The sequence below is a fragment of the Piliocolobus tephrosceles genome, chromosome Y, assembly GCF_002776525.5.
Source record: "Piliocolobus tephrosceles isolate RC106 chromosome Y, ASM277652v3, whole genome shotgun sequence".
NCBI lineage: Eukaryota > Metazoa > Chordata > Mammalia > Primates > Cercopithecidae > Piliocolobus > Piliocolobus tephrosceles.
Window position 1 is genome coordinate 20,595,252 of NC_045456.1, and position 20,568 is coordinate 20,615,819.

Consider the following 20,568-nt stretch of genomic DNA (forward strand, 5'->3'; position numbering starts at 1 on the left):
TTTTTGTATTTTTAGTAGAGATGGGGTTTCACCGTGTTGGCCAGGATGGGGTTTTACCTTTTTTGAAGTGTATTTTCCATGTAGCCATGTAGCCACCTTTCTTGGACTGTCCATGAGGAACACGATGCTGTCCTTGGTGTCTCAGCAGGGCCACTGGGACGCTCTCCTCTTGCAAAGATTTCTGTCCGTGATGTCTCAACCATTGGCCTGTTTGGGGTTTTTTCTCCTGCATTTTAGGGAGAATTAGGGCTTATCCACCCTCACCTTCTCTCCCCCATTGAATTGGTGCATCCTGTTTTGTTAGCACCTGGATTGCCCATGTTCAAGGTTCCTTAAGCATCACAGTTTGAGGAAAGAAATGCAGATTATTTAAAATATGTGGGGTGAATGTGCAGGGTGATGATGGACAATGCATGTGTTTAATTCAGGGACTGTTGTGTCAGCTGTTTTTGAACCTTAGGAATTCCTTTTTTTTGTTTTTTGAGACAGAGTCTCGCTCTGTCGCCCAGATTGGAGTGCAGTGACGCGATCTCGGTTCACTGCAAGCTCCGCCTCCTGGGCTCACGCCATTCTCCTGCCTCAGCCTGCCGAGTAGCTGGGACTACAGGCTCCTGCCACAACGCCCCGCTATTTTTTTTTTTTTTTTTTTTTTTTTATTAGAGGCGGGGTTTCACTGTATTAGCCAGGATGGTCTTGATCTCCTGACCTCGTGATCCGCCCGCCTCAGCCTCCCAAAGTGCTGGGATTACAGGCGTGAGCCACCGCGCCCGGCCAGGAATTCTTGTAGTTGACTGGCATTTACAATTTATTAAGGGACTTACCTTTTAGTGTATAATCCTCAAAACATCTAAAAAATTAGTGATTTTTGTTATCCAAGTTACTTTGACATCAGCCATTTGCTGTCCCACCCACATAATTTCCCATTATGTTACCTTATTATTGGCTTAGTTAATATGCTTACCAAAGACCTGTATGTGACTTTTCCCATTCAAAGTAAGTTAAGTCTGGGTGCATTCAAAGTAAGTTAAGTCTCATGCCTGTAATCCCAGCACTTTGGGAGACTGAGGTGGGAGGATCCCTTGACTTTGAGACCAGCCTGGGAGAAAAAGTGAGATCTCCGAAACAAAGCCAGACATGGTGGTGCATGCCTCTAGTACCAGCTACTTGGCAGGCTGAGGTGGGCTGATGACTTGAGCCCAGGACTTTATGCTGCAGTGAGCCGAGATTGCATCACTGCACTCCAGTCTGCGGGACAGAGGGAGACCTGTCTGTAAAAAAAAAAAAAAAAAAAAATTAATTAATTAAAAATAAATACATAAAAGTAAGTCCAAATGGAGATGGTTGGTGGTGTTGGTTGGATGACGTTGTGAATGTATTTAGCACCGTTAATCTATACACTTAAAAATGGTTAAGATGGTAAATTTTATGTTGTGTGTATTTTACCATAATTAAAAAATAGATTTGGTAGGGCGCTATGGCTCACGCCTGTGATCCCAGCACTTTGGGAAGCTGAGGTGGGCAGATCACCTCAGGTCAGGAGTTGGAGACCAGCCTGGCCAACATGGTGAAACCCCGTGTCTACTAAAAATACAAAAATTAGCTGGGCGGAGTGGCAGGCACCTGTAATCCCAGCTACTCTGGAGGCTGAGGCAGGAAAATTGCTTGAACCCAGGGGGTGGAGGTTGCAGTGAGCTGAGATTGCGCCACTGTACTCCAGCCTGGGTGACAGAATGAGACTCTGTCTCAAAAAAAAAAAAAAAAGGGTTTAAAACAAAGTAAGTATATTCAAGGCTGGGTGTAGTGGCTCACACTTGCAATTCTTGCACTTTGGGGTGCTGAGGTGGAGGATTGCTTGAAGCCAGGAGTTCAAGACCAGCCTGGTCAACAGAGAACAGAGTGAGACCACGTCTCAAAAAAGAAAAAAAAAAAAAAAGATTAACTTTCATTCTGGGATCGTAAGTAGAGACATTGTTTCCCAGACCTGGTACAGATGGAACCTGCCTATATGTCTTCAATGGACATCTTAAGACTTATGTTTTGGACGTATCAGACCTTTGGAATAAAGGAGCTGAGTTGGGAGTGCAGACTCCTCTTCTCCATTTCCCTGTGGCAGGAGATTTTGCTCCCAGCCCCCACTAACTGGTGTGAGATCCTTGATTCTGCAAGGTGAGCTGTGCTGTTCAGCCCACAGGTCCTCAGGAATGTCTGTATTCCGTGCCACGCGGAATAGTAAGAAGAAACACACACCACTTCTGTTTCTGTGAAGCTTACTTTTTGTTGTTGAGAGGGGGTCTTGCTCTGCCGCCCAGGCTGGAGTGCAGTGGTGCAGTCATGGCACTCATTGCAACTTCTACCTCCTGGGCTCAAGAGATCCTCCCTGCTCAGCCTCCTGTGTAGCTGGGACCACAGATGTGTGCCACCATGCCCAGCTAGTTTTTAAATTTTTTGTAGAGACAGAGTTTCGCCATGTTGCCTAGGCTGGTCTTGAACGCCTGGACTCCAGTGATCCACCTGCGTTGGCCTCCCAAAGTTCTGGGATTACAGACATGCGCCACCGAGCCTGGTCTTGCTTACTTTTTCTTTTTCTTTTTCTTTTTTTTAATTCCTCTTAGCCTATCTTGGGGGAGGCGGGTCAGTGTTATTCAGGTATATATACAACAAAATCACCCGTTTTAAGTGCACACTGGGAGGAGTCCTTGCCAAATGTGTAGGGCTGGGTAACCACCACCACATGGGACATTTGGGAAGCCGATGTTTGAATGTTTTCACACTTATGGATGCATTCATTTACTACGTTTATTATTCTGTGTGATATGCTTTGTGTGTGTTATTTCACTTAAACCCAGTGGCCGTAAAGATTATGGTCCCTATTTTGTAGATAAGTTTAGAGGGGTTAGGGGGCTTGTCAAGGTAACGCAGCTTTCAACCATGATGGGATGATGCTTCTTGAATGAGGCATAAGAGTGAGATGGCTGAGCAAGGAAAAAAGTAGGAAGGAGAGAAAGAGAGAAGGAGGGAAGGAGGAAAGTAGGGAGAAAGGAAGGAAAGGAGAGGGAAGGAAGAGAGAAAGGTGGAAGGAAAGAAGAGGCAGGAAAGAAGGCAGAAAGGAAGGATGGAAAGAAGGAATGAAAGAAAAGAAGGAAGGAAAGAGATGAAAGAAGGAGGGAAGGGCTGAAGAAATAGGTCTCCTGTTCAGGTGGGTTTATTCCCAAGAAGGACCCAAGATGGAAAGTGTGTATGTAAGAACTGTTTGAGGCCAGGTGTTGTGGCTCATGCCTGTCATCTCAGCACTTTGAGAGGCTGAGGCAGGCGAATCACTTGAGGTCAGGAGTTCGAGACCAGCCTGGCCAACATGGTTAAACCCCATCTCTACTAAAAATACAAAATTAGCTGGCCATGGTGGCGCGTGCTTGTAATCCCAGCTACTTGGGAGGCTGAGGACGGAGGATCGCTTGAATCCAGGAGGTGGAGGTTGCAGCGAGCTGTGATCGTGCCACTGCACTCCAGTCTGGGCCACAGAGCAGGACTCCATCTCACAAAGTAGAAATAAATAAAAAATAAATAAAAACAGAGATGAGGACACAGACACGCACAGAGGATGACCCTGTGAGGACACAGGGAGAAGATGGCATCGACAAGCCCAGGAGAGGTGCCTCAGGAGGAACCAGCCCTGCCCACACCTGGGTCTCCGACTTCCAGCCTACGGGCCTGTGGGAGTAGAAAGTTCTCTTTAAGTCCCCCAGTCTGTGTTATTACAGTAGTTCGAGCAAAGTACTTTATTTACATAGAAGTCTGCCAGAATTATGAGCCCTGAAACCCTCTCCCACGATGAACCAAGTTCAGAGTGTAATTACTAGGTACTCTTTTTCATTTACTTTTAGCCACTGGATTTTTTTTTCAGCAGAGAGTAGCGAATACTGCAGAAGCTGAATGAGATGACAGCTTAAGTGAGATCTTTATGCACCTCAGAATATTTGTACTGATTAAAAGAAATAACCAACACTTGATAGAGGGAAAGATTGAGACCCAGAAAGTAATCTCTTCCTGTGACCACTCCTACCAAATTCTTGCTTAACTACCTTGTTGTGTTTTGTTTGTTTTTGCTTTTTTGAGATGGAGTCTCGCTCTATTGCCCAGGCTGGAGTGCAGCGGCGCAATCTTGGCTCACTGCAACCTCCACCTCCCGGGTTCAAGCGATTCTCCTGTCTCAGCCTCCTGAGTAGCTGGGACTACAGGTTCACGCCACCTCACCTGGCTGATTTTTGTATTTTTAGTAGAGATGGGTTTTACCATGTTGGTCAGGCTGATCTTGAACTCCTGACCTTGTGATCCACCCGCCTCGGCCTCCCAAAGTGCTGGGATTACAGATGTGAGCCACTGTGCCCGGCCAACTACCTTATTTTTATTGGATGAAGATGTGGTTCTTACCTCAGTAAAGATTATGAAGGGATTTATATACAAATGACTAAAATATCAGTCGTTAGTTTCCTGTTTGTTTTTGTTGTTGTTTTTTTGTTTTGAGGCAGGGACTTGCTGTGTTGCCCAGGCTGGAGTGCAGTGATACGATCATAGCTCACTGCAGCCTCGGCCTCCCAGGCTCAGGCAGTCCTCCCACCTCAGCCTCCCAAGTAGCTGGGACTACGGCTGTGCACCACCACACCTGGGTAATTTTTTATGTTTATTTTTATAGCTGGCATCTCGCTGTGTTGCCCAGGCGGGTCTTGAACTCCTGGCCTCAAGTGATCCCACCATCTTGGCCTCCCAAAGTGCTGGAATTACAAACGTGAGCCGCCCCGCCCAGCCTAGTTTACAATTTGAACTTGGTTTTTCATCTCGGCTCCTTTGAAGACTTCTGTCTTCTCCCATGTTTGGGGCGGCTCTGCATTGTGGACATGCCTTAGTGATCGGCCTGGGAAGGCTCAGACATGTCCAGGCTGCCTTTGTAGGAACAGGGATTAGTAGCTCCTTAGCCCCTGTCTTTCCTGGGTTGTTGCTGTTTGCTGAGGTCTGCACAGTTCAGACCACCCTGGAAGCCTCTCTCAGGTTCTCAGAGACAGTGGAATTATACCTTTGACTCTGAGCTGGCAGCATTGCTAGGGAATGTACTTGGCTGAATTTGGCACTGATTGGTTGAATTTGTACCCCCTGGGCATATTTGCTTTGGTAACAGATACCACAGACTGGGTGCCTTGAAATAACAGAAGTTAATTGTCTCGCAATCCTGGAGACCACAAATCTAAAGTCCAGATGTGGCAGGGCTGCGCTCCCTCTGGACACTCGAGCGGAGGCTCCTTCCTGCCCCTCCCAGCTCCTGGGGCGCCAGGCGTCCGCAGGCTTGTGGCCGTGATGGCTCTGCCTCCGTCTCCACGTGGCCTTCTCCTCTGTGTTTGTGTCTTCTTTTCTGTCTCTTACAGGAGCACCTGTCATTGTGTTTAGGGTCCACTCCAGTCTTAGATGACCTCACCTACCTTGAGATCCTTGACTTAATTACATCTGCAAAGATGCTTTTTCCAAATGAGGTCTCATTTACTGGTTCTGTGGGTCAGGACATGGACAGATCTTTCTGGGAGACCATAGTTCAGTCCACTACAATTATATCCAGTTCTTTCTGGAGGCTCCAGGGGAGGCTCCTTCCTGCCTCTCCCAGCTCCTGGGGGCTCCAAGTGTTCCTGGGCTTGTGGCTGCATCACTGTACTCTCTGCCTCTTTCTCCACGTGGCCTTCCCTCTGCGTCTGTGTCTCCTTATTAGTTCACCACTCATATTGGACTGCCTTTAGGATGACCTCACCTTAATGTATATGTTTTTTTATTTCACTTTTTAAAAAAGTGGAGATGAGGTCTTGCTGTTGCCCAGGCTGGTCTCAAACTCCTGTGCTGGGATTACAGGTGTGAGCCACTGTGCCCAGCCTTTGTGTATATATTAATTACATCTGCAAAGACCCTATTTCCAAATAAGGTCCCATTCACAGGTACCAAGGATTAGGACGTCAGTGTATCTTTTCCGGGGCACCCAATTGAACCTACACAAATGGGGAGAGGGGAGATTGGCTGTATTTAGGTGACACAGGAAGGGCTGAGCTAGCTGTGGGGTGTTGCTCTTGCAGCACAGAGGAAGAACTGGGCTCAGATGGTGTCAGCTGTTAGTGTCTGAGATCGTCCGTGAATCTACTGCTGGGAATGTGCTGTAGCGAGACACAGTCCTTCTCTGTACCCTCCTGGCCCCATCCCATCTACCCACGGACCCCACGGGAAAGTGCTCAGGGGTGGTTGGTTTCTTTTCCCTTTTGTGACCGCGTGAAATTCCATGTCACAGTCCCTGTGTTTATTCCATACAGATCTCCTGAAGTGTTTTGAGTTCTAGCAAAATTTAAAAATATAACCAAAAGAAACTTAAATCCATGTTTCTCCTCTTTCTGGGCACTTCTTTAGTATGAATGGGCTTCGTGATGATAAACACGGTGGCCTGCTGTCTTCCCTTCTGTCTGTGCTGGCCATCTCTTTCCTTCCCTCCGAAGTCACAGGCAAGAGGGATTTCGGGTTTGCTGGACTTAAGGAAGAGAGGAAAAGGCCATCTCTTTTCACAGTGAGAAATGTGTTTTCTGCTCTTTCTCATACCTCACTTTGTACATTTAAAAAATTATTTATTTCTCTTTAGATTTTTGAACCAAGAGAGAGATATTTATTATTATTTTTATATTTTTTTGAGACAAAATGTCCCTCTGTTGCCCAGGCTGCAGTGCAATGGTGCGATCTCAGCTCTCTGCAACCTCCTGCTCCCTTGTTCAAGACATTCTCGTGCCTTTGGAGTAGCTGGGATTACAGGTACCCGCCACCACGCTTGGCTAATTTTTTTGTATTTTTAGTAGAGACTGGGGTCTCACTGTTTTGCCCAGGCTGATCTCAAGCTCCTGGGCTCAAGCAATCCTCCGATGTTGGCCTCCCAAAGCACTGGGATTATAGGCATGAGCTACTGTGCCTGGCCTATTTATTTTCTAAATAGAGACAGGGTCTCGCTATGTTGCCCTGGCTGGTCTCAACCTCCTAGACTCAAGCAATCCTCCTGCCTCGGCCTCTTGAGCGACTGGGACTCTAGGTGCACACTACCATGCCTGGCTAATTTTTGTATTTTTTTGTAGAGATAGGGGTCTCACCATGTTGCCCAGGCTAGTCTGGAATTCCTGGGCTCAACAGTCCTCTGACCTCAGCCTCCCAGTGTGCTGGGATTACAGGTGTGCACCACTGTGCCTGGCCTTATTTATTATTTATTTATTTATTTATTTTTGGAGACAGGGTTTCACTCTGTTGCCCAGACTGCAGTGCAGTGGCAACCATAGCTCACTGCAGCCTCGACCTACCGGGCTCAAGCGATCCTCCCACTTCAGCCTCCCCAGTAGCTGGGACTACAGGAGTGCACCATGACTCCTGGCTGATTTCTTTTAATGGAGGTGAGATCTCTGTTTTTGTAGACAAGGGGCTCTCGCTGTGTTGCCCAAGCTGGTCAAGACCTCCTGGCCTCAAGATATCCTCTTGCCTCGGCCTCCCAAAGTGTTGGGATTACAGCTGTGAGCTACGGTGCCCGGCTATAGATTCCGCCTGCTCCCCCAGCCCCCAGTTGTGAGTCTTCACTAACAAGGGAATCTTTCAGCATTTTCCATGGTCATGGTGATTCACCTAATATTTTAGTTCTGCTGAGTTGTGTAAACATTCGGGATAAAGGCTCTCACTTTTTGGTGACCGTCATGTGTATGTGTATGTTTGCAGTTACACATGCCTGTATTTGGATGGAGCTCAGAAGATGCCCACGGCATTTTTCTGGGAAAGTTGAAGTTTATGATGTTCACTCGTTATTGGGAGTGTGGAGGTCGTCTCTCTCCTTCTTCCCATCCCTCCAGACAGAAAGCTGGGGTGTGGCCAGGTGCAGTGGCTCATGCCTGTACTCCTAGCACTTTGGGAGGCCAAGGCGGGTGGATCACTTGAGGTCAGGAGTTCGAGACCAGCCTGGCCAACATGGTGAAACCCTGTCACTACTAAAAATACAAAAATTAGCCAGGCGTGGTGGCGGGTGCCTGTAATCCCAGCTACTTTGGAGGCTGAGGCAGGAGAATTGCTTGAACCCAGGAGGCAGAGGTTGCGGTGAACCGAGATCGCACCACTGCACTCCAGCCTGGGCGACAGAGTGAGACTCTGTAGCAACAACAACAACAACAACAACAACAACAACAGGCCAGGATGTGTTTGTGTGTGAGTTGGACCCAAGGGCTTGGAAAGAATGGATGGGGTAGGGGAGGAGGGTTAGATGGATGAGGGAATGCAGAGAGAGTGGTCACACTGTCACACTGTCACAGGCTTTCACAAAGCAGGAGGTTCTCCAGTGGGAGAGAGGAGACCCGAGTCCACCCCTCATTAATGTTTACAGATCAGAATTGCACACACAGAATGGCCCATAAATCTGATCCACCTTCCTCGTCTGGCACTTGGCTGGAGAAACAACTCTTTGAATGTTGGAGGAAAAGCCCACTGCATTGCACCTACTATAAAAAGGCTGTGCCCACCTTAAAAGTAGCCACACCTTCCCGAGATTGTCATGGTCCTTCTAAGTCTCTGAAATGTATAGATCAGGTACATTTGGGAATTTGGGGATTTTTCTAAATTTGGGATGAGAATGGGTGCATGTCCTTTTAAATTATACAACACCCTCAGCAGAGTCTGGGCTGGATGTTGTTATCAAGACGAGAATATTTCTGTAGTGAAATAGTTAGATATTCACCCCAAGGAGGATCAAGCCTGAATAGTCTAATGTTAGGCGAGGTCCAGTTTTGTGGCCAGGTGTGTTGATGAAGACACTTTGAGTATTCAGAGCCTTTAGCTTTACCCACTGTGGCTAAGGGATTGTAGAACCCATACTTAAGCTTTCCCCTTAAAGTTTTGACTTTAATCTCCACATTGCAGCCATGCAAAAGAACAGAATCGTGTCCTTTGCAGCAACATGGATGCAGCTGGAGGCTACTGTCCTAAACAAATTCATGCAAAAAATCGATAGCCAGATAGTGCATGTTCTCACTTATAAGTGGGATCTAAACATCAAGTACTTCGTGGACACAAAGATGGGAACAATAAACACTGGGGATTCCAAAAAGGGGAAGGGAGGGAGTGGGGAAAAGACTGAAAAACTTCCTATTGGAAACTGTTTACTACTTGGGTGACGGGATCATTAGAAGCCGAGACCTCAGCATCATGCAATATACCCACGTAACGAATTGCACATGGACCCCCTGAATCTAAAATTAAAAGAAAAGACATAAATTCCACATCAGATTTCCCTCATGTGTAACACTACTACTTAGCTTGTAGAGAGATGGAGGGGATCTCTAGGGTGGGGAATGGACCACTTACCTTCAAGATTTCTCTTATCAGGAAGGAAAGATCTGACCTACCTAGAAGCACTTGAAAAGACTCTTTTATTATGTCTTATTGGGCAAAGCTGGGTCAGGTGGCCAGCCTTAGCTGAAGAGTAGGCTAAAAATAGACATTTTCTGCTCAAGTGGGATAATGGTAACTGGGGAATGTGTACTGGAGAGCCTCCCAACACCAAGCAGGGAAAATCTACCAGCACCATTAAATGTTGCCTTTGTCTTCTGTGCGCTTAAGCTGATAAACCTTAAACATTACAGCATGCCACTTCTGTCTGCTTCGAATAAGGTTGTTTACCGACATACTTCTGCAGTCTGATTGTGGCGTTGACGGGACTGACCACATCTCCCAGGGCAGTGCAAAGATCCGCTGCGGTGCATAAGTAACATGTTTTGAGTTTTGTATGTTTATAACTCACACAGCTCAGAGAAAGGTTTAAAGAAGTCACAGAAGGGTGAAAAATTCTGTTGAGTCATAGCTGTTGTTCTTAAAGTAGGCATGGAGAATTCTCTCTGTTGAGGGTCAAATACAAGTGCTAAGAAGACAGAATGTTATGCAACAAACACAGCCAAGTAATGAATGGGTTCCTTGGAGTGGGTGATAGAGAAAGGTAAATAAGGAGGAGGGAACCAGACAGAGGAAGAAAAGTCAGGGACCATATTCATTGCGTTATTAGAATTTTAGGGTGTGGCAAGAATTTAATGTTTCCCAGTAATCTGCATGTTCTGTTGGAAAGAAGAGCAACAGGAGACTAAAAGGTTACTCTGTTGCCCATTTCATAGGTCCAATCCCAGGTGAAGCTTGGGTTGGATGCCAGTGTTCCTGATTCTTAATTGTGTTTTATCCAGTTGAAACATCAGTGGCCATAGTCAAACACCTAAACTGGATCAGTTCACAGTCCTCACGGCCCTTCTCCCACTTCCTGTCTTTGACCTCATTCCACCTAATTTTGTCCACACGATGTCGTACTGTAATAAAACCTATTTTATTTCCAAATTAACTAAGATAATACGAGACTCCATCTCAAAAAAAAAAAAATATATATATATATATACTTTAAAAAGTGTTACTATCTCATTATTTGTTTACTTCTTTTTAAAAAGAAGTATTTAACACCTGTCAGCTATTGACATTGTTTACTTCTTACACTTTTTCTTTATCTTGTAGTTCACTTTCTATTTCTGCCATAATAAAATATTCATTATCGGAAACTTCACTTAAAACCAAAGGTTACTTCTTCTCCTCCCTTCCCAGTCTGCCCTAAGCTAGTAAATTCATCATTCGTTAGCTTATATATTTTACAACATGGGGATTTTAGTTTACAGCAAATACTCTTAAGTAAAATTGGTAGCTTAAGTACAACTTTTTCTTTTCGTGTTACCATGTGCAATCAGTGGCATTCCGGACTCTTGGAAGGAAATCCATTGTATGCTTATGGTCTTTTTTTTTTTCTTCTCAAACCAGTCAAAAATACCCAGTCACAATTTTAGAAATTATCCGCCCTTGGTGGTGCATGCCTGTAGTCCCAACTATTTGGGCAGAGGTGGGAGGATCACTTGAGCCTGGCAGGTCAACACTGCAGTGAGCTATGACTGTGCCACTGCACTCCAGCCTGGGCGACAGAGAGAGACCCTGTCTCCAAAAAAAAAAAAAAAAAAAAAAACAACAATGTAACGTGATCTACCCTCTAAGCAAATTTTCATATATAATTTCACTATTGCATATGTGAGATTTTTATATATAAAATTTCATATATCAGTTCAGTATTGTTAACTATATGAACTGGGTGTATGGTAAATCTCCATGGTTTATTTATCTTGTTCAACTAAAACTTTGTATCCTTTGACCAATATATTTCCCCTTCCCCCTCAAGCCCTGTCCTCTGGTAACTACCTCTCTACTCTCTGCTTCTATGAGTTTGACTATTTTAGATTCTGCATTAGTCCATTCTCACATTGCTAATAAAGACATACCTGAGACTGGTTAATTTATAAAGGAAAGAGGTTTAATGGACTCACAATTCCACATGGCTGCGGAGGTCCCACAGTCATGGTGGAAGGTAAAAGGAGGAGCAGAGTCACATCTTACATGGCAGCAGGCAAGAAGAGAGCGCAAGCAGAGTAACTCATATTTATTAAAACATCTGATCTCGTGAGACTTATTCACTATGGGAAAAACCCACCCCCATGATTCAGTTACCTCCCACCTGGTCTCTCCCATGACTCGTGGGGATTATGGGAGCCACAATTCAAGATCAGACTTGGGTGGGGACACAGCCAAACCATGTCAGATTCCTTGTATAAGTGAGATCATGCGATATTTAATATTTGTTTTTCTGTGCCTAGCTTATTTCACTGAACATAAAGGCCTCCAATTCCATCCATGTTGCCGCAAATGACAGAGTTTCCTTCTTTTTTAGGGCTGAATGGTATTCCATCATGTATATGTACCATGTTTTCTATATCCATCTGCCCTTGGACGGACACTGAGGTGGTTTCCACGTCTTGGCTGTTGTGAATAGTGCTGCCATAAACATGGGAGTGCAGGTGTCTGGAAGATCCTGGTTCTCTTGAGTTTTGCAGTCTAGCATAAAGCAGGCACAGGAGTATCAGCAAATGAATGGATAGGTAAATGGATCAATATTGATTAGTGAGCTTTGCTCGTCAACAGATGCTGGTTCCTCAGAAGGATATATTTCCAAACCGTCCTTTCTCTGAATGTCAGTTTCTGAGAAGCCTGCACTGCTGCCTGGGGTGAATGTGATCACATAATATGGGAGGGCAGTTTTGTTTTAGTTGCTCATCTCTGTCTGAAGCTGTGGATGGGTAGTTTAAAAATATTGCTGAGGAATGACTTGCATGTCAGTAAGGGGCTGCTAACGCTGGGATCAAGGTAGATCAAAGGCAATTTAGGGATACTCTAGAAATCCTACATCAGTCGCAGTGGCTCATGCCTGTAGTCCCAGCACTTTGGGAGGCCGAAGCAGGAGGATCACTTGAGCCCAGGAGTTCAAGGCTAGCCTGAGCAACGTAGTGTGATCCCCTTCTACAAAAAGTACAAAAATTAACCGGGTAGGCTGAGGTGGGAAGATTGCTTGAGCCCAGGAGGTGGAGGCTGCAGTGAGCTATGATGGCGCCACTGCACTCCAGCTTGGGCGACAGAGTAAACTCATTTGTTCCCAACCCAAGAACATTTATGCTATGTGAAGAATATTTCAATATGCGCGTGAACACATGCACAGCTTGTAGGATCAGTGTGTTACAGGAAGAAGAGGAGGATGAAGAGGAAGAAGAGGAGAAGGAGGAGGAGATAAGAGGAGGAGGAACAAGCAAAGCTTGTTTAGAGATTCGGATTTTCTTTTATATCTCATTGACTGTTAGATTTCTTCATTTAGATGCACCCCAGTGAGAGGAGGAGGGAGAGGAGGAGGAGATGGAGGAGGAGGAAGAAGTAGAAAAGAAAAGGAAATGGAGGAGGAGGAGGAGGTGAAAGACAAGGAGGAGAAGATTGAGGAAGAGAAAAAAGAGAAGGAAGAGGTAGAGGAGGGGAGGGAGGAGAAGAGAGTGTTTGGATTGAAACTGTCCCAGCAGAATACAGTAGAGCTGTTGGGTTTCTTTGGTATTTGTAGTGGTTGCCGTTGTTGTTGTTGCTTTCTGTTTGTGGGCACCTACAGCACTTCATCCCAATCCACGGCAGATTGTAGAATATGGACTCTGTGCTTTGAGCAAGCCTTAGTGTGCGTTAAGGAAACAGCCGTGTTGAGGAGGGCTGTGTGTTTTACACCCTGTCTGGATTTCTGATAAAACCAGAGAGCCTGAAGAGAAAAAGGCATGTTGTACAAATCCATTTACTGTTACTCTAATGCTGCTCCATGTGGGTGTGTGGGGCGTGTGGGTGTGCTATCTGCAAAGACTGATCTGCAGATATTATGGCCAGTTTGTCCCCAAATTGAAGAACCATTCAGAGGCAGATGGCTCTCTCTGTCTCCCTCTCTCTCCCTCTTTCTCTCTCTGCAATTTCTGTATTCAGTGGAAAATTCCAGGTGAGCGCCTCTCACTAAATGCCATCAGCCCACGTGCGCCGTGACACTCAGTCTCTGAAAGTTTCGCTTGGGGTCTGTGTTTGCTGTCCTGGTGCAGCCCCCCGCTGATTGCGTAGCTGCGGTGGTTTCTTCCTTTGTCAGGAGACTTAATGGCCTCTGTCGATTTCTTCTCTCTCTAGGCACTGGGACATTCGGGCGGGTGCACCTGGTGAAGGAGAAGACAGCCAAGCATTTCTTCGCTCTCAAGGTGATGAGCATTCCCGATGTCATCCGCCTGAAGCAGGAGCAGCACGTGCACAATGAGAAGTCTGTCCTGAAGGAAGTCAGTCACCCGTTCCTCATCAGGCTGTGAGTCCCCTCCTGAGGCCTCTCCCCACCACACCCTCCCTAGCCCCTGTGTGTCTCTTCTTGTAAGAAGCAGGGTGGACCGAGACCGTGGCCTGCGTGCAAAGCCTCAGGCCGCAGCAGTCTCCACTTGTCAGGTCTTATCAGCCTCTGATCTCAGAGCTGGAAAACCTCCAGGGCTCCTGACCTCCATGGCTGACCAGGTCCAAAAAGAAATGCTCTGTGTTCAGAAGTCCATGCCCAAGGCCCCTTGCTCCTCTCCTGGGTGAGCCAAGTATCTCTGCCTGGAAAAGGATGCAAGAATCTTTGTCTCCTCACCTCCTTGGGTTCTGCATCTATAGCTCTCTGGAGAACTGGTTAAGTTCATTTTTAAGGGACCACAGTCTCTTGGACGGGGCTGGGCTTCAGGTTTCGTGGGTTTCTGGTTGACTGTGGATGAGAGATATCCCATTTAGATGCAGCCCACACCCTTCCAGCTGATGGTACATAACAGTCTTATGTCCTAGGGTAGGTGTGTTAGTCCATTCGGGCTGCTATAACAAAGGATCTTAGACTCGGTAATTTACAAATGACAGACATTTGCCTCATGGTTCTGGAGGCTGGAAAGTCCAAGATCAAGACGTGGCAGATTCAGTGTCTGGTGAGGACCCGCTCCCTGGTTCATAGATGGCGCCTTTTCACTGTGTCCTCATATGGTGGAAGGGACGAGGGATCTCTCTGGGGTCGCTTTTGTAAGGGCACTCATCCCAATCATGAGACTCCACCCTCATGACCTCCCAAAGGACACACCACCTAACACCATCACCGTGGGGGTGAGGATCCAACATAGGGATTTGGGAGGACACAAGATATTCAGACCATTCCAGCAGGGTAATTCCGTTCCCACCCAGGTGCCTTAGATGAGGAGGTCCTGCGTGTCTCTCCTTTCCCTCCATGGGTGCCTTCCATCCAATTCCCACGTCTTCCCTCCGCCATCTTACTACCACTCCTCTCCTGTCCACCTATCCATCTTCTGCTTTATCTGGGTCCCGTCTCTCTGCCCTGATTTTCTGTACTGGCCTCCCTCCTACCTGATCTTTCTCTCCCAGCCTTGCTGCCCTTGAAGACATTCCTCACTCTATAGCCTCACTGGTCCTCCCAGGTACCTCTGCAATGACCTGCCTCTCTCTGGTCATTCTCAGGGAACTCCTGAAGTATCCCATATAAAGCCCCAGCAATGCGGCATCCTCCTACCAATATCGTCATGGACTGGCCTCCTGCCAGCACCTCCCTGCAGGAGAAGGTAGAAGGTGCTGTTCACCCGCTTACTCTGGTGCTTCTCCCAGGCCACACTTCATTGACCGGCCTCCTTCTTTGCTCTCATCATTATCCTTCACTTCCCCCATCTAAGAAACACCTGCTTGTTTTCCCTCATTCACCTGCTGTCCCCGGGACACAGGGTGCCTCCCATCATATTATTGGAGCACCTCGTGTGTACCGGAGCAACTGCACCTGCCTTCTCCTCTAGACCCAATGCTGCCTGAGCTTCGAACAAAATCATATGCAGAGGATGGGCATGGTGGCTCATACCCGTAATCCCAGCACTTTGGGAGGCCGAGGCAGGTGGATCACTTGAGGTCAGGAGTTCAGACTAGCCCGGCCAACACGGCGAAAACCCATCTCTGCTAAAATTACAAAAATTAGCTGGGTGTGGTGGTGCACACCTGTATCAGGAGAATCGCTTGAACCCGGGAGGCTGAGGTTGCAGTGAGCCGAGATCGTGCCACTGCACCCCAGCCTAGGTGACAAGGGTGAGACTCTGTTTCACAAAAACAAAGGAGTTCTTTTGAAGGCTGGGCTTGCAGGTGGGACCCTTCCCTTTCTCGTTTGCTTTGTTGCATTTTTCTGTGGCTTGCAGGTATCCTAAGCATGATACTGTGGGGTGTGCCTGAAATCTTGGGTGAGGGGCCCCAGTTCTGGGGATTCCACCCTGTTGAAGGTCGAATTGTGTCTCCTGAAAAGATATGTTGAAATCCTCACCCCGACTCCTGTGAATGAAATTGGAATGCTGTTTGGAAATAGGGTCTTTGCAGATGTAATTAAAATGCAAGTGGCCAGGCACAGTGGCTCATGCCTGTAACTGTAGCACTTTGGGAGGCTGAGGTGGAAGGATCACTTGAGCCCAGGAGTTTGAGACCAGCCTGGGCGACATAGCAAGACTCAGTTTCTACAGAAAATTAAACAATTAGTCAGGTGTAGTGGCGCACACCTGTGCTCCCAGCTACTAGGAAGGATGACGCAAGAGGATTGCTTAAGGCCAAGAGCTCGAGGCTGCATTGAGCTGTGATGCCACCACTGCACTCAAGACCCTGTTTGTAAAAACAAAACAAAAAAATAAAAATGAAATGCAAGTAGGATGGACTGATTCTGCTGTACGGTGTGCTTTTAACCTTGTATGACTGGTGTCCTTACGAGAAAAGGAAGGAGACACAGACACAAAGACGGCCGAACACCGAGAGGAGGACGCCTTGTGAGGATAGAGGTAGAGGTTGGAGGAATGGTGCATCTCCAAGCCAGGGGACTCCAAGGATTGCCGGCTACTCCCAGAACCTGGGCGAGAGGCCAGGGACAGATTCTCCGTCAGAGCCTGCGGAAGAACCAGCCCCAGCCCCACCAACACCATCATGCTGAACTTTGGATTTGGGGCTCCAAAGTCACGAGAGAGTACCTTTCTTTTTTTTTTCCTTTCCTTTTCCTTTTTTTTTTTTAGACAGAGTCTTGCCCTGTCACCCAGGCTGGAGTGCAATGGTGCAATCTCGGCTCACTGCAGCCTCCACCTCCCAAGTTCCAGCGATTCTCCTGCCTCAGCCTCCCGAGTAGCTGGGACTACAGGCCCGCACCACAATGCCCAGCTCACTTTTGTATTTTTAGTGGAGACAGGGTTTCACTATTCTTTCTTTCTCTTTTCTATTCTTTTTTTTCTGTTCTTCCGTCCCTCCCTCGCTCCCTCCCTTCTCTCTCTCTCTTTCCTTTTCTCTCTCTTTCTTTCCCTCCCTTCTTCCCTTCCTTTCTTCATTTTTCTTTCTTTCTTGACGGGGTCTCACTCCTTCTTGCCCAGGCTGAAATTCAGCGGCACAGTCATGGACCACTGCAGCCTCTACTGTCTCCCAACTAGCTGAGACTCCAGGCATGTGCCCCCGTGCCTGACTAACTTTTAAAAGTTTTTGTAGGATGAGGTCTTGCTGTGTTGCCCAGGCTGGTCTCAAACTCTTGGCCTGAATCTATCCTCCTGCCTCAGTCTCCCAAAGTGCTGGGATTGCAGGTGTCAGCCACTGTACCTGGACTGAGAATGCATGTCTGTTGCCTGACGCATCCCCCCACCCCAACCCTCAGTTTGTGGTACTTTGTTAATGATAGCCCTGAGGAACTCACGCACACCCCGTGCGCCTCCTGGAGCAGGAGAGCAGCCTAGGCGATGGGCTCCTGAGTACTCTACAGTTCGGAAATCTAAAATCCCACAGACGAACTGCATGGACATGGCAGTGGGCGGGGTGTGCAAGTGAGAGAATTCCCCAGGATGGAATTCTTGAACTCCCACAAGTTAAAAAGTAGGGAGGAGCTTGCAGAGCAGAGCTTTAGTTAGATAGTTCTCCTTTCTTCAAGCCAGGATAGCTCACGACTGTTTTCCTTAGCAGATAAGGTGGATTCCTGCAGGGACATGGATTCTGATTTTGATGTTCCCTACTTTCAATTAAGGAACAAAGTCATTTACACTTCTTAAGTCTCATACAAAGCCCTAAAGACTTTAGAAATTCTATCCAAAGTTACCTATGTTGGTTTATTTTTATCTTTTCTATATAAAAAAGGTATATATATATATATAGATTTAAATTTAGAGACAGGGTTTTGCTCTGTGGCCCATATTGGAGTGCAGTGGTGCAGTCATGGCTCACTGCAGCCCCAACCTCCCGGGCTTAAGCCATCCTCCTGCCTTAGCCTCCAGAGTAGCCGGGACTACAGGCACCCACCACTACACCCTGCTAATGTTTTTATTTCTAATTTTTAAAAAATATATGTATATATTTTTCACAATCTCTTTGGTGAAGATAATGTTTTTGTTTGTTTTCTATGAACAGGGTCTTGCTATGTTGCCCGGGTTGGTCTTGAATTTTAGGCTGCAAGCAATCCACTTGCCTTGGCCTCCTGGCATGCTGGGATCACAGATGTGCACCACCACACCTGCCTCATTTTAAAATTTTCTGTAGAGACGGGGTCTCACTTTGCTGCCCAGGCTGGTCTCAAACTTCTGGGCTCAAATCATCTTCCCACCCTGGCCTCCCAACATGCTGAGATTACAGATGCGAGCCACCGTGCCTGGCCTATTTCAATCTTTTAAGGAGTGAAATTTCTCTGCACCATGATAGCTTTTGAAGAGGACATTTTCGATGCTTCATGAATTGTCCTTTGCCTGTACAGCTCACCAGCTCCTCTGAGTGCTGGTTATAGTCGAATGTGAGCTGTTATTTGTATGTCAGGTCCACCTGGTGGTGTTGCCAAAAAGCATGAATTTTTCCTCATCATTTAAAGTCTACGTGGAATTTAAGGCCACTTTTGATATTATTCTTGGGAAGATTTTATTCAGTGTTTTGGGAAAACGTGGCAGGAGCTCATTTCAGAATTCTCTGATTTGGGGCCGAGCTCAGTGGCTCACACCTGTAATCCCTGTGTTTTTGGAGGCCAAGGCGGGAGGATCGCTTGAGACCAGGAGTTCCAGACCAGCCTGGGCAACATAGTGAGATCTCGTCTCTTAAGGAAAAAAAATAAAAAGAAAATTCTAGCCTGGCCAATGTGGAGAAACCCTGTCTCTACTAAAAATACAAAAATTAGCTGGGTGTGGTGGCACACGTCTGTAACCCAGCTACTTGGGAGGCGGGGACACTAGCATCTCTTGAGCCTGGGAGGCAGAGTTTGCAGTGAGCCAAGCAGCAGATGCCAAGAGCACCCATCCCATCTGTGACGAGTATCTAAAGATGTCTCTAGATACTGCTAAGTTTCCCCTATGGGGGGACAAAAAGTTATCCCCGGTTGTGAACCACTGTGACAGATCGTTGATGGATGGATGGATGGATGGATGGATGGATGGATGGATAGAGATCAATATTGAGACAGATATTTGATAGATGACAGATATTGAGGTAGACGATCGCTATAGATGATAGGTGATTGATAGATACTGAGATAGGTGATTGATAGATGATAGCTGATTGATAGATAGCTGGTGGCTATACATGGTAGATGGTTGATAGATATTGAGATAGACAGGTAATTGATTGATAGATTGATGATGGAACGTATTAGTAGAGTTTCTCAACCTCAGCACTGCTGACATTTGGGGCTGGAGGATTCTCTGTGGTGGGACCATCCTGTCCACTGTACGGTGCTGAGCAGTGTCTCTGGGCTCCACCCACCAGATGCCTCTAGCACCCCCACTCCAGTGTGACAGCCAAAGATGTCTCCAGACATTGTCCTGTGTTTATTGTCGGGAGCAGAATCAGTCCCATTGACACCCACTGTAGCGGATGCACAGACAGACAACTACCTGTGCGACTGGAGTCCCTTTCTCCCTTTTCTGCCCCAGCCCCTGAGCCTGTAGCCCCACTCTTCTGTCATGATTGATTAGCTTATGGGCCAAACTGTGGTTCCAGTGCCGTATTATCTATGGCACAGCAGCTGAGCCAAGCCAGTGAGTTTGGTCTGTGGTTGCAGGGCTTAGCCAGCTTTATTTTACAGAACTTGGAAGGCAGGAGGTCTCCCCACTCCGGGCCACATCCTTCTAGTTCCTGGATGGCCGCTCGTTTCTCCATGGAGAGGAGTTCATGCCAGAACCTCTTCTTCAGGGAGGATGGATGCATCTCTTGGAAACATCTGTTTTTAAAGTCTGCAAACTTGAGTGTGGTCCCCATCGTCACTGGTACTTGTTGGGGGTAGGAGTAAAATCGTTCCTTTGTTTTCCTTAGAGTTCAGAAAGAAAGAACACCATGTTCTGTCCTTTTATTTATTTATTTTTTTCTCTCTATTTGAATTTTAAAAGCAAAAATCTAGAAATAGCGCTTCTTGCTCTGTCATCACTGCCCGCAAAGCATAGAGACCAGAGGGAAGGCAGGCAGCTGCTAGATCTTCTCTTCCTCTTCTTTGGCCAAAAACTGATACATTGCATGTTTCGTATTTGGGGCAAAGCAGACGCTTCAAAAAGGGAGGCTTATTTTATTATCTATATTTTTCTTTTTTATTATTTCTTACCTTCATTCCCTTTTTCTATGTATGAAAAGGGAGGTTTAAATTCTTGCAAGAGAATGCAATTGTAGCGTCTTCTGAATAGAGTTTTCCGTTTGATGCCAAGCCTTCCGGTGCCTGCGTAGGCTGAGAAGAGTCCCAGCGATGCGTGGCAAAGGGGCCTCACCAGCTCTGGAGGGCAAGAGGTAGGGGCTGGAGATGAAATGGACACCTAAGGAGAATTTTGCAGGAGGAGTAGGGGTTTATTGACTGAAAGGAGTAGGTCGTGGAAAATCATTCCAGACAGGGAGTGACACGGAAGCCATGGGCCACTACGGGGGCAGGAGGGACATGGGGGAGCAATTCAAATCTGAGTTCAGCCAGGAGGTGGACACAGGAATGCAGTGAGCTCAGATGTGTAGGACACTGCCATGGGGGCTGGGGTATGAGGAAGGACTGGCTCTGGCTCAGCTGTGCATTTGGGCTGCTGGACATTGAGGAAATCCAAGGAGGGAGAG

At 46.9% G+C, this 20,568-nt stretch overlaps 1 protein-coding gene across 1 annotated transcript in view; it reads left to right on the top strand.

Moving 5' to 3' along the window:
• PRKX (protein kinase X-linked) overlaps window positions 1–20,568 on the top strand; it is a 94,880-nt gene that overhangs the window by 16,609 nt on the left and 57,703 nt on the right. Inside the window, exons 3-4 of the mRNA XM_026449581.1 lie at window positions 13,441–13,486; window positions 13,633–13,801. Coding sequence (XP_026305366.1) covers window positions 13,441–13,486; window positions 13,633–13,801 — 215 coding nt within the window. The remainder of the gene's footprint in view (window positions 1–13,440; window positions 13,487–13,632; window positions 13,802–20,568) is intronic.